Genomic DNA, 14,021 nt, shown 5'->3' with positions numbered 1-14,021 from the left:
TATTATTCAGTTTTTTTTAATCTGTTTATTTAAGTAAGCAAGTGTCATCTCAACTTTACCCATGGATTTTAGAATATTGAAATTTTCAAATTATTTTGTGCCTTTTGTCAGGTTTACTTTAACAAAAACTGATAGGACAAGGAAGAAAAAATTGCTAATTTTCTTATCAACTAGGTGTCATTGTCGTTGCTTTCAAACTTTAGCCCTTAAAACTGTCACCGTGTTTTCTTTTTATAGATTAATCTTCGTATGTAGTAAAGTTTATTTAAATATTTTTAGGTAAGTGTTATTAAACTTTTTTTTAACCATAGGTATTACTTACCTATGAATGATTACTTCATTTATAAAAATGACAAATGAAATATGGCAGTATCTTGGTATTTGAACACAAATTCTGGAAAAATGTCACTGGGTACTCGACCGACCCAACATTAATAACATAATAACATTTTGTAATCGATAAAAAAATTTTACGGTAAAAATATAAAATATGAAAATGTTGCCGGGTCTTTCGGTCAAGATTGACAAAAATACCGAGTCAGTGATGATACTTTGTAAAAAGAAAATGCCCTTATTAACTAAAATTAATAATTACTTGTAATACAGTATTTTTAGTTGTGATTGTTGATTAGAAATAAATTATTGATTGCTTTAATGAACATATTTCTCTTAGTAATGAAAAAGCATAGTATACTTTTGCTAACATCTGGAACCTAACCCCATGTTTTGCATTATTCCTTTGTTTTGTGTAGGACAGATTCACATAACATGGCACTTTTTCAGAATGTAACTATGATGTTATACAAGGGATACCTGTGTGTATTTCTGGTTTGGACTGGAAGTTGTGATTTTTTTTAAAATTAAAAGATGATTAAAAATTGCAGCTTAGAGAATTGTAACAATGTCACAATAAACAATTGCTCATTTATTTTAAATATTGTTTATATAATTTTATACATTTACATATCTAATTATCTTTATTTAATTTGATGTATTAGTTTATTTGATTTTCAAAAAATATCATTTTAAATGTTGGAACATTTCAATTTTGGAATTCTCAGTAAATTGTTTAATTTGAAAGTGTAGTATCTGAAACAGGTCTATAAAATAGGAAGAAAATATTTGTTTCCAATAAAGTTTTTCTGGAAAATGTAGGGAAGGTGTGATATTGATTAATGTTAAGATAAGTTTCAGCTTTAAATGTCACATTGCTTAAACAATAACAGTTTTGATACTCACTGTGTACTAATCTTATTAAAATTTAGACGATAATGGAGAAGTAAACTAGTGTCGTCGTGCTGTCGAAGCAAAGATGTCATTTGTTCAAATGCTATATTTTTTATCTGTGATGCCTCAATGTAAACATTGTCATTATGTCAGCATGTCATTAGGTGTAGTGGTATTTTTACATTTTTAAACAATATACTTTATCTGTAGCATAATATAAATATCCTTATATAGGTAATAATTATAAATAATGAAAGGACTTCAAACCATTTTCATACATAGTTAAGAATTTTATTTTGATTATTTAATTAGCTGCATTAAAATTCTTGTAATGAAAAAAAGTGAAATAAAGTTTGATATAATTTATATATATTATATTTAAAGTTTATTTAAAAGTAAGACATATAATTAATTTTTTAATTACTAAGTTTATTAAAATTAAACAACAACCAAAATATAATAATTTTTATTTTAACATTATAAAGCCTATAAAACTTGTTGTGCTTATCATTTAAATATATTTTTCAGTACTTGATAATATTGTAACTTCAGTTGAAAATAAAGTTACTGCTAATGAAGGTAAAATCATACTACTATTATAGTTACAATTTAGAAATTCTTAATTAATAATTTAAATTTTGAGGTTTATTTCATTATACTTTATTAATTTATGAACTATAAACATTTTAGTGTTGGAAAATATTGTTAATTTAGTTGAAAATCAAATAACAGCTACTGAAGGTAATTTTTTTATTTAAATAACTTATAATGATTTTATTAATAATTATGCTTTAATTTAATAAACATTGCTTTTGTTTTTAAGTGTTAGAAAATGTTGTTAATTCAGCTGAAGATCAGATAACAACTGAAGAAGGTAATCTAAGTTAAAATGGTTATAATATAGTTTGTTATTTTCATATGGAAAATTAGAATGAAAGAAAGTTGCTTAATGAATTAATATTTCTTTATTTGTGTGCATTCTTAATATTAATATACATTTCTGAATTGCATTTTCATGTGGCTCTGTGAAGTAGATGTCATAATTGAAGTTATCTTCCATTGCTTAGAACGCAAAAATATGGAGTTATTATTCTCTTGTTTAGAAGAATAATTTAATTTACTTTCATTTTTTTATAGATTAAGTTGCTCACAAAATATTATATCTTAAAATTCTGGGTGAATCATTGGTTTTCAGTCACAGTTCAATATCTAAATGAAAGGTGTTTAAATTTAAACTGTAAGATTTTGACTGGACAATGCAAATGGAAGGGATATTAAATGTGTGTATTAGCTTGGGTTGAAGGATGACTCATTTTTGCATAATGAAACCATTTATTGAGATTGAGATGTTCTTATTGGGTACAGTACTTACTTTACCCAATGAGAACATCAGATTAGAAACACACAATTTTTACAATAGTTCTGGCATCCAGTTCAACAGGAAATTAGTCATCCTCCTGGAAAAGCTCAGAATATATGTGATTCACAGTAAAGTTTGTCAGATGACTCACAAATAGTCTGTCAGAAAGGGACATACAAACTCATTTTGAAGAAAGTGTGATGAAGATGGAAGTGTTGATGATAATGGTAAAATCTTGAAATATCCAAAGAAACACACAGCAGGACAGAGAAAACTAAATCATCTGGCTTACAAAGGAGCATTTGGTAGAACTCTTTAATTTAAATAAAAAGACACCTCTTGTCCTTGACACATGGAATATCTTTTTGTTTAAATGATCTAAGAAAATGTAAACAATCCTTTGCCCTTGAGACATGATTTTATAGATTTGGTCCCTTGTCTTTGAAATTAGAGACCGTCTTAGTCATGTAAAATCATCTATGTTGATAATTTGACAATGTTCAATTCGATTCCAGTCATAGATGTTTGTTGATTTGGAATCTTCATTATTTTGGATCAGACAATGCAAACTTCTTCCTGACAGTTATTATTTCAAAGTTCAAAGTTACTCATAATTTCTGAAAGTAAACAAATTGAAAATATTATTTTATAATATTATTAGAGGAATGGATTTAAGTGTTTGGACTATGTGCTGGACCTCACAACTGTAAAATTCAGCATTATTTTAAACAAGACAGAGGTACTATTAGATTGTGATAATTTAAACATTTGAACATAGAATGAAATTCTATTTGAATGTTGAAATTGTTCCATTTACATAGTTAATAATGGCTTCAAGAAAGCCAAAAACATTTCGGTAAAGTTTTAGTTGCCTTAGTCTAGCAGTAGCTTTTATTAATTTATTCTGTTTAATTATTTTAAAATATGTGCATTTTTGAAAATTTCTCTATAGTATTTTTGAATAGTATATAATACATGGTATCTCAATTTTCTTCTTCTTTGTCTTCACCTTTTCCCATGTTTATATGGGGTTGGTGTTTCCTTCTCTAATATGTTTCCTCCATTTTTTCCTGTCAAGGGCTTCTTCTCTCTTAAGTCCCACTGATTCAAGTCTTCCAACACCTTATCTTTCCAATGCAGCTTTGGTCTTCCTCTTTTTCTCTTTTCTTTTACTACCAGCTTTCCAACCTTCCTTCCAACATAATCTTCACTTCTTCACTCTATGTGGCCAAACCACCTCAACCTACATTCTTGCATCTTTTTACTCAAGGGGCTCACCTTAACAGAGCCTCTAATAAAATCATTCCTTATTCTATCCTTTCTTTACACTCCACACATCCATCTCAACATTCTCATCTCTGCATCTCCATCTTTCTTTCTTGTTATTGCACATGACTCAGCCCCATATTGCAGGTCTAACAACCGATTTGTACAATTTGTATAATAAATCTTCTTGCATTTCCCCGTGCCTTTCCATCAGTTGTTTCAAAGCAAAGATAGCATCAGTCATACTCCTTCCCAGCATAACACCAAACTGTTCCTCTCCAATCTGATTCCTGCCTAATTCTTCTTTCTACAATTTTCTCCCAAATCTTCATGGTATAGGACAGTAACTTTATACCTCTGTAGTTTTCACAATCCTGTACATCTCTTTTACCTTTAAAGATTGGCACAAGAATACTCTTCCTCCATTCATCTGGAATCTTCTCTTGCTGCCAGAATTTCTTCATAAGGTCCCAAAGAATATCAATCCCCCTCCTTCCCAAATCTCTCCAAGCCTCAACCGGAATCTGATCAGCACTTACTGCTTTCCCCATCTTCATTTTCCTAAGCACCCTTTCCACTTCTCTACTAATATCTTGCAACATTCCTTCATTTGCTTCTCCATCCTTGTATGTAGTTTTGGGGTTTTCCTCATTCAATAAGTCCCTAAAATACAATTTCCATCTTTTCTTGACCCTTTCATAATCTTGTAATACTACTCCTTTATCATCTTTAATCAGTTTAATAGAGGTAAAATCTTTTGATGCCTTATCCCTTGCTTTGGCAATTCTCATCAGCTGCCTTTCCCCACCTTTCCTTTCGAAAACTTTATAAGCCTCTTCTAAAGCCTTTGCTTTTGCAATAGCCACTGCCTTTTTAGTCATTTTATTTGCCAAAAGGTAAGTTTCTTTATCTTCAGGCCTTCCCCTCAGATCTCACATTTTCTTTGCCTCTTTTTTTTTGTTTAACTGCAGATTGTACCTCAGCATTCCACCACCAAAGTTCCTTTCTTTCTAGTGACCTCTTTCCCAAAGTTTTTCCCAAAACCTCTTCTCCTACTTTCAAAATGCAATTACTCTTCAGCAGCCACTATGTTTGCACATCATTCAGGAACTGAATTTCTTTCAGCACTTTTACCTTAAACTCTTTTTTCAATTTCTCCTCTTTCAATCTCCACCATTTAATTCTTTGCTCAATCCGGCTAACACAATTCATACAATGGCCCGTAAGCAAGTCACAATTCACCAGAAGAACTCTATGTTGTGCAGCAATGCTTTCTCCATTTAACACCTTATTGCTTCTCATTTCACTAAGATGTCTCTTGTGGCATAAGAAAAAAATTGATCTGGCTGGATCTATCCCCACTCATGTATGTAATCAGCTGATTCACTTTTTTTCAAAGTAGGTATTAACTAGCACAAGGTCAAAAGCCACTGCACGATCGACTAGTCTTTCTCTTTCTCCATTCCTTTCTCCCACACTCCTCTGCCCAAAAACTCTTCTTTCTGCTTTCTTCCTCTTCTCAATGTGACCATTTAGATCACCCCACAGATTAACCCCTCATTCACAGGAACACACATTATAATGATATCTCAATATATTATAATACACTATACATTGTATTTCAATATATTATAAAAATATACTATAGTGTTGGTTTTTCCTCTTTAAAGTAAATCTAAACAGTTTTGTAAAATATCAATTTTTAAACTAATTATAAATTCTAATTTTTTTTACATTAAACAAAATAAATTTAATATAATGGAGAAAGATGTAGTGTTGTTCTTATTTTTAACCAAACAAATTTTGTTTATTAAAATCAAATGATTGCCAGATTAGATTGGGCTATGTTACTGCTACTATTAATAATTAAATGCTCAGTTGGCTCCCGTTGGCATTGTACATTGTAAGTAATCAGTAAGGTTATATCTAAATTAAAAGTTATGGAAGCAAAGATCAGATAGAGGTCTGGGTAGCGTAACTGGCAATTTATCCATATAGTAAGCAGCAGTTTCAGGTTACAGTACCACAGTACAGTCTGAATCAATTCTTTTCTTCTAGAATCTTCTAAATTAATTAATAAATATTAATTTAATTGTAATGATTACTTCTCATTTAATTATTAATAGCAGCATCGATATAGCCCTATCTAAACTAGCAATCATTTGGATTTACTATAAATATTGGGCTTACGGATGTTTAAAGTTTGTTTATTATGATAATTTCAATCGAATAATAAAATTTTACTTAGATAATAAAAATAATTAACTTTATGTTAAAATTAGTTACAAAATTTTGTAATTTAACTAATGTAGTAGTTTGGAAAAAGTAGAACATAACAATAGTGGTAGAGAAATGTTTTGCACCTGTGAAAGGATATATTGAAATTTCTGTGATGCTGATTTGAATTAAGGCAGAGAAAGCTGTCTAGATGGAAATTACATAAAAATTTTCCAATTTTATTTAACAAAAACATGATAGAATATTTTTAATGTAAAATAGAAATGTCAGGGATTGTTTATTAGATAATGTAATGTTTAATTAGAATTTTTTAAATCATAAATTTTAATATGATTAAACATATCTACTTTTTTTTAGTGATAAAAAATATTGTTAACACAGTCGAAGATAAGGAAATGGCAACAGAAGGTAATTATGAAATAAAAATAATAATCATACTTAGTTATTCATTAATTTATAAGCAAGCATTAATATGAGGGGTGTCAAAAAGAGAATAAGATGGCAACTTTAGTGAAGTAATGATGTGATGTTTGTAAAATGTCCATTGTAATTAAAAAGACCACTGTCTTCTGATTCGGTGTGGTGAAAAAATGTTTGTTACTGATTACCTTTTTAGCATAAAAATGTGTGAAAGTGATGTTATATCCACTTTTGACTCTGTAGTGGCTAAGATAAAAGAAGAGTAGTGTGCTGAGTTGAAATTTTGTTATTGCCTTAAGAAAACAGTCACTTAATCATACAAAATGTTGAAGGAGGCACTTAGTGAAAATGTTTCATCATTTGCAACAGCATTTAGGTGGTTTAAAGAGTTGATATGAAATTTCAATAGAGTACAGAAGGACTACATTTATTGGATGGAATTTTCATTTTTAATTATTTTAGCAAAGACTTTCAACATGTATTGCCATCGTAATTCTTATTTTAACATATTTTGTGGTTTGTTTGGCTGAAATTATTAAACTGATGGTTTGTTTATAGCAGTAAACAGAGAAACAAATATTTTAAATAGCATTTAGAACTTGGAAACAAATGAAACTAATAGCGAGGTCGAAGCCAAAGTTTAAACGCGAAAACGTGTACGTTGGACGTTCGGCGCCGCTTTCCCGTAAGCCTAGAAGTTTGACAATGGCATTTGGAATGTCGAGCGCGATTCTGCCGACTTTCCAAACACCATTGCCAAACTTCTAGGCTTACGGGAAAGTGGCACCGAACGTCCGGCGTACACGTTTTCGCATTTAAAACTTCGGCCTCGACCTTGCTAATATATAGAATGGCATACTTCAGACTGGTGACCATCAATTTTTTATATATAATTATTATTGTTGCTTATTTTCTTCTATGTAACACAATTTATAATTATATATACTTGACTTTTGTTGATGTAAGAACCTCTGTATCAAAATTGGGACAATTTTTTGATATTTGTAACTGCATCCTCTTAGGTATTTTCTTACTAGACTGTGTTTTTTAAAATGGAACTTTGGAAAAAGTATATTTTATAAGATAGGAAATATAGTAAATTAAAATTTTTTTATATAAACATTTAAAAAATTAGTTTTGTTTTGAATATATAGTTATCTATTGTGTGCTCACGCAAAGAGGCATCACTTAGATCAATTGAATGAAGTTTAGTGGCTTGTTTATCTATATTTATTTTAAAGATATTTCTGACATGATCAGATATATTGGACATAAAGTGTTAACAGATCTTTGGTTAAATAAAGATGCTTGAAAGAAAGCATTAAATTAATATGTATACTGTACCTAAAACATTATAAATGATAAACATAAGTTTTAATTTCTATTTATAATATTTTCAGTTATATAAGTCTTATATATTTTTATATATGAATATTTTCATATTTGAACTTTTTAAAGAATCATTAATTATCTGAGATTTTTTAATAAATAAGTGCATAGACTAAATTTGGTCTACACTATTATTTTATTCAATTTTTAAAATACAGGTAACTCCCGTATAACACGGCACTTCTATAGCACGGATTCGCTCTAATACGGTTCGAGAATTGGGTAAAACCCTCGTACGACACGAAATGTGATAAAAACGAACTAAAAGCGAACTTTATCTAATTTGAAATTAGGGAAATTCCCTTACAACAGATTTAATAAACGTGATAAAGCTTTTAAGTGCAAAAGATACCTCCTTTGATATTTTTCATTCGAGCACGTATGTACTCTCAGATCTTCCTGCATAATTTTTGTGAATTATTAGTACAGTATGTAAGTTTTCTTTTTTCGCCTTCTGTCCATACACGTGGTCCTTCTTGAAACTTGTTTCGGTGTTGCCAGATCTTGACGCTTCTGCTTTTGGTGTTGTTTAATTTATATTACAGTAGAGCGTTGTTTATCTGAATCAATTGGGGACTGGAGTTGTTTGGATAAATTATTTTTCAGTTAACCGATTATGTACAAAAAAATATATTAACCTATCCCATGTTGAAATTTTTTTTTGTTGCGTGTCGCTTCGCATCGAATTTTCTTCGATTTTAAGCCTAACGAAAATTTTTATAATGATAATCGTGGCTATTGTATCGTTAAAAATTATTTCTTTATTTTGTACAAACAAAATAAATATAGTGAAAAAATATAAAAACAAAAAAAAATTATACTTTAGAAGTTAATCTAGTATCAAAAATGTTCGATTCGGCACGACGCAGTCCGACCGGAAAGCCTTCGGTTAACCGACATTTTGGTTGATCGGCTTTCGGATAAATGATGCTCTACTGTAAATATGTATCACTTTTTAAGAAAATTTTAATAAAGATATTTATCTTAATTATGAAAATATAACAGCATGGTTTTTAATTTTTGGAACCTAACCCCCCTTTTCGTACTAGTTCTTTGTTTTGTATAACACGGCAATTTTTTGGAACATAACTCTTGTGTTATACGTGGTTTACCTGTATTCTTAAAAATATGATTTGTCTTCATATATTTTTCTAGTAATAAAAAAATAATGCTATTATAATTAATTATGAAAGAAAAATGTATTTATAAATATATTGAAGATTTCAAAAGTAAAATGTAATTTGTACTTTTTTATTCAGTGTTAGAAAACATCGTTAAGTCAGTGGATGATTGTGTGACATCATCTGAAGGTAATTTCAAACTTAATGCAATGTTAGAAGATTTTTTAATTTAATTTGATTAATTATTAAATATTTTGTAGTGCATATTAGCTTTAGTAAATAATTTTTATATGATGTATGATTTTTCAGTGGTAGAAAGCGTTATCAGTTTGGTTGAAAATGAAGTAATGGCTGCCGAAAGTAATTTCGAATTAAGTTCATTTGTAAAATTTCTGAATTAAATATTGTTTTTAATTTTATTTTATAAATTAATTGGTAAAATTGTAAGTTAAGATAAAGAAAATTAAATTACATTTGAATCTTTCATTAAATCTTTCTAGCATTAGAAAATATAATTACTTCAGTAGAGGATCAAGTTGCAACAACAAAAGGTCAGTTTTCAAGACTTATATATATATATATATATATATATATATATATATTTTTAATAAATAAAATTAAATAAATATTATTATTGATAAACTAAATTACAAGAATACATTCAAAAAGTTTGTAAGAAGCCAAATGATTGCTGGATTGTAATGGTAAAAAATGATAGTAATGAAGTAGACTGATTAAATCGTTCTATGTTATCGCTATTATTTTAAATCAAATTTGAAATAATTTAGTAATAGAGGTCGGTGTTAGGCACCCTCTCTTATTAAATTTAATAAATAATTTAGAATATTCTGCGAGAAAAGAATCGGCCCAGAGCTGAACTCAAACCTGCAGCTCCCATTTACCATGTAGATGCATTGCCAGTTAGCTACCCAGACCTCTGTCCAATGATTATATCTAAATCAAATATGTCTGGAAAAAAAGGTTGGATGGAGGTACCTGCTTATGCATAGTAAGCAAGAGTTACAGGTTCAAGTCCTGCTGTGGAATGATTCTTTTTTTCCAGAATATTTTAAACTATTTATTAAATAATTATTTAATTTAATAAGAGAAGATACCTAACATTTACCTCTAGTACCAAATTATTTTGAATTTAATTCAAAATAATAGTGGGATAAAGTAGCCTGATTTAATCTGGCAATTGTTTGGCTTATTACTAAAGTATCAGAATTTTGGATATTTATATAAAAATGTTTGTAACAACTACATTGTTAATATTGGATATTTTATTTAATAATTAATAAATTTAAACAAAGTTACATTGTAAAGAATTCAGTAGAACTTTAATTTATATAAATATAAAATATCAATAGTTCTAGACTCTCACCTAAATGTCAAATTTCCAGCAAAACATCCAAATTCAACATTCGAACGTTTTCGGCCACTGCTTAATCGGCCTTCGTCGGGAAAAGTCAAACGAAAATAACTGTTCTATTTATAGAATGTTGCATTGTACACATAATTTTTAAAAATCAGTTTGAACACAGCTGTGACATATATTAAGCAACATATATTCCTTTATGAATCTAAATAATACTTCCATGCATTTGGTACGGGAATGTAATCCGTGTTGATGCATGCTTCTCTTATGTCAGCCCTGTAGATTTCTGTGGCCTCTAATGTTCTTATGTGTTGTCTGTCAAATACCCTGTGTATTAGGGTAGCCTCCTCCCGTCAGGGATAAATTCCCAGCTTGGTGGCATATCGGGCCAGGGTCGTATTGACGTTTCCTTTTGCCGCGTCATACTTGTGATCTCGTAACTGGGCTTGTAATGATCTGTGTGTGGAACCAATGTACATTAAAATCCTGTTGAACCTGTCATCCTGTAGTGGGATGCGGTAAACTCTAGGTGCTCTTGTGTCCTCAGTGTCATTTTTTGCATTAGACAAAAGGCAGAACATGATGGGTTTCTTTTTGTATGCTATGCATATGTTTAAATCATTGGCCATCCTCCTGTATATGTGATGGAGGGATGGTTCGTAACTTAGGGCTACCTGTTTCTCTTCTGTGTTGGCTTTTATATATCAATTGTTCTACAGTAAATTATTGGCATTGAATAAAAAGTTTTTAAGTTTAATTTTATTAACAGTTTAAATATATCAAAATAATATTTAAAATAGCAAAATATCCATTAAGTATAATTACACTTTTTTGTAAACCAACATAATTATTTTAAATATATTTTTTAGTAATGTTTATTTCATTTTTGAAATAAATGTTATATTTATTACAAAAATGAAATAATTGTGTATTTAATAATGTAAATTTAATTCATTTTCAACAAATATATATATATTTATTTATGCTTTAGATTTATTTCAAACATGAAATAAATGTAAGCAATTCATAACTAGATGTATCTTTATCATTTTGTTGTTAAGACTAATGTCAGATGAGCACGATTTCACATTCATCGTTTTTTACGAATGTCGTGGGATTGCATAAAATATATGGGTGCGGTCAGACAGATGCAGGCACGAAAAATCATGTTGTGTGGCATGGATGGGCTGCCTGATCGTCTGCAATAATCTCATGATGTTGCATGACTGTTGCGCACTAGGAGATACACTTTAAGCCTACAGTCGTCAGACGAGCATGAAAAATGACATGTTAACATTGTTTCCATGAAGTGCCAGGTTGGCATCGTTTCACCAAAGGGTGTACAGTACTTGCATATTCTAAAAAATGGACATGGATATTAGTAAAATTATTGTACAAATTAGTGAGGGGCCAGAATTGAGCGAAACTTCATTTGAACCTTATAAGAAAAAGGAAAGCCAGTTATGATGAATAGGACATACTTAATATTCCCTACATAGTTTTCTTTTGTTTTAAATATGTCTCTATGTAATAAAAAACTGCTCATCACAATCTATGAGATCCATGTTGACATAAATGCATCTGAAATGAAACTGATTACCAAAGCACTCTGTGAAAAATAGTGTTCATCTGATGATTGCTTTTCTGTCTGTGCATTTTCACGCTCATCTGACAGCCTAAATGTGAAAAATGATATTACTATTAAACATTAATTTCATAAACACTTAAGCAGATTTATTTACATTTTTTTTTTAATTATGTTTATAATTTGTCAACAAATTCTATATTTTTCTTTAATATTCAGTTATGAATTAAATAAATATATTGCATTAAACTATGATTTAAATCCAATTATAGTATTAATAAGAATTTCTTTCAGTTTTGGAAAATGTGATGAGTTCTGTTGAAAATCAAGTAACATCTTCTGAAGGTAAATCTATTTTAAATCATAGTTAATTAATTCATATTAATTATAGAAACAATATTTTGTTTATCATCATCATTATTTGTTTAATACCTTTCTAGATATTCATGATTAAATAAAGAAACAGATCATATTGTTTTTTTCGAAAAACAAATTTTATTAACAATTTGTTTTAAATTAGTTTTTGATATTTGAAGACTAAACAAAATTTTCAGAAGTATTTAAAGATTCAATTACAATGACAAAGTATACTTTCATAAAGCTCTTACATAAAGTATTTAATTTCTAACAGAATTTGTCTGTAAGTTTTTGCTTTATCATTTTACTTTTACAGTTTACAAATTGTTTGTATTTTTTTAAACTTATTAGTTTAAATGTACCATATTTTTGTGGAATGACTGGCATAAAAACTCGTTTGTTTTTTTAATGCACCTTCTAGAGAGTGATCTATAACCTCGCTTAAAACAGTACGTCGGCATTTCCCAGGATAAACTGGCATGCCGGTTTTTACCATGTGGAAATATTTGATTTCGTAGACTCCCGGATAGATTGACATGCTGGACAATCCACAAAAATACAGTATTAACGTAAAACAATTTCTACATAAGATACTTTGGTTTGAAATTATCTTCAAGTAGTTGACTAGTTGATACAAATTCAGTTTACTAAACCTTTAGGGTAAATTATGTCTTTAGATAAATTCTGTTGTATTTAATCTCCTAATTATTGATAATTTTTTGTAGTGAGCACACACTATTGAGAGCTTTCTAAACTATGCTTCATTAGATTTTGCAGTAAATGGATTCTCAGGAAATATGAACATTTTATATATTTTACATAAATATTCTTTACAGCTACTTAGAAATTCAATGCTGAATAGTGTATAATCTTTGAAGCTTTGTGCTCTGGAGTATATATTGAAAGAGTATGTGATAAATACAAAAAACAGTGTGTGTGAAATTTTTTATTTTTGTAATTTGAAAAATATAATTACATGAAAATAATTTTTGATTATTAAATATTATTAAATTAAACATTCTTTAAAGATGGTTTATTGTTTCTTTGCATTTACTTAATTCCAAGAACAAAGAAAAAGCATAAAATGTATTCTGTAGTAAATCAGTAAAATTAAAAATAGCTAAACAAATATCTTTTATTGAGATATTTTTAAACTCTCTCTCCTTCTTCAGAGAATCACTAAATATAAAAAGTCATTAAAGTCCAGAAAGCTTGATAACATAATGAATAGATAGTTTAATTCAGATATTCATTTGTTGATCTTCTTTTCTTTATAGAGCTAACATGTAACACATTAGAATAAATTTGAATAGTTTACTACGACAAAGAGTACTTAGATCAAAAATCTTTTGAATCAAAAGTCTCAAGTAAACATCTGTTTGATTAAACAGAGTTTTTGCTTTTTTTGAGAGAAAAGACAAGATAATTTAAAAAAAATAAAATGTATTAATTTAGTCAACAGTGTAATTTATATTTTATCAGGAAATTGTCCTGTTTGTAATTTGGCATTTATAACATTTATATGGTGTTATACCATAACAAGTTAGTTTGTATTGAAAACTGTGTTATGGTATTTATAACACCATATGACAATTTTTATTAAATAGTATTGTATCTGTAGTGTGTTGTTATTATACACAATGTAATTTCTATCATTTGCAATTACTTTTTTCCAACATT

General features: G+C 28.8%; 1 protein-coding gene across 1 annotated transcript in view; it reads left to right on the top strand.

The window, feature by feature from the left end:
• The window catches only part of LOC136990717 (fap1 adhesin-like), a 150,942-nt gene that overhangs the window by 62,705 nt on the left and 74,216 nt on the right, over nucleotides 1-14,021 (top strand). Inside the window, exons 21-28 of the mRNA XM_067289137.1 lie at nucleotides 1,756-1,806; nucleotides 1,918-1,968; nucleotides 2,051-2,101; nucleotides 6,449-6,499; nucleotides 9,160-9,210; nucleotides 9,331-9,381; nucleotides 9,522-9,572; nucleotides 12,279-12,329. Of these exons, the coding sequence (XP_067145238.1) occupies nucleotides 1,756-1,806; nucleotides 1,918-1,968; nucleotides 2,051-2,101; nucleotides 6,449-6,499; nucleotides 9,160-9,210; nucleotides 9,331-9,381; nucleotides 9,522-9,572; nucleotides 12,279-12,329 (408 nt within the window). The remainder of the gene's footprint in view (nucleotides 1-1,755; nucleotides 1,807-1,917; nucleotides 1,969-2,050; nucleotides 2,102-6,448; nucleotides 6,500-9,159; nucleotides 9,211-9,330; nucleotides 9,382-9,521; nucleotides 9,573-12,278; nucleotides 12,330-14,021) is intronic.

The sequence above is a fragment of the Centruroides vittatus genome, unplaced genomic scaffold (genome assembly GCF_030686945.1).
Source record: "Centruroides vittatus isolate TY-2023 unplaced genomic scaffold, ASM3068694v2 contig_134, whole genome shotgun sequence".
NCBI classification, from domain to species: domain Eukaryota; kingdom Metazoa; phylum Arthropoda; class Arachnida; order Scorpiones; family Buthidae; genus Centruroides; species Centruroides vittatus.
This window is presented reverse-complemented; position numbering and strand designations above follow the sequence as displayed.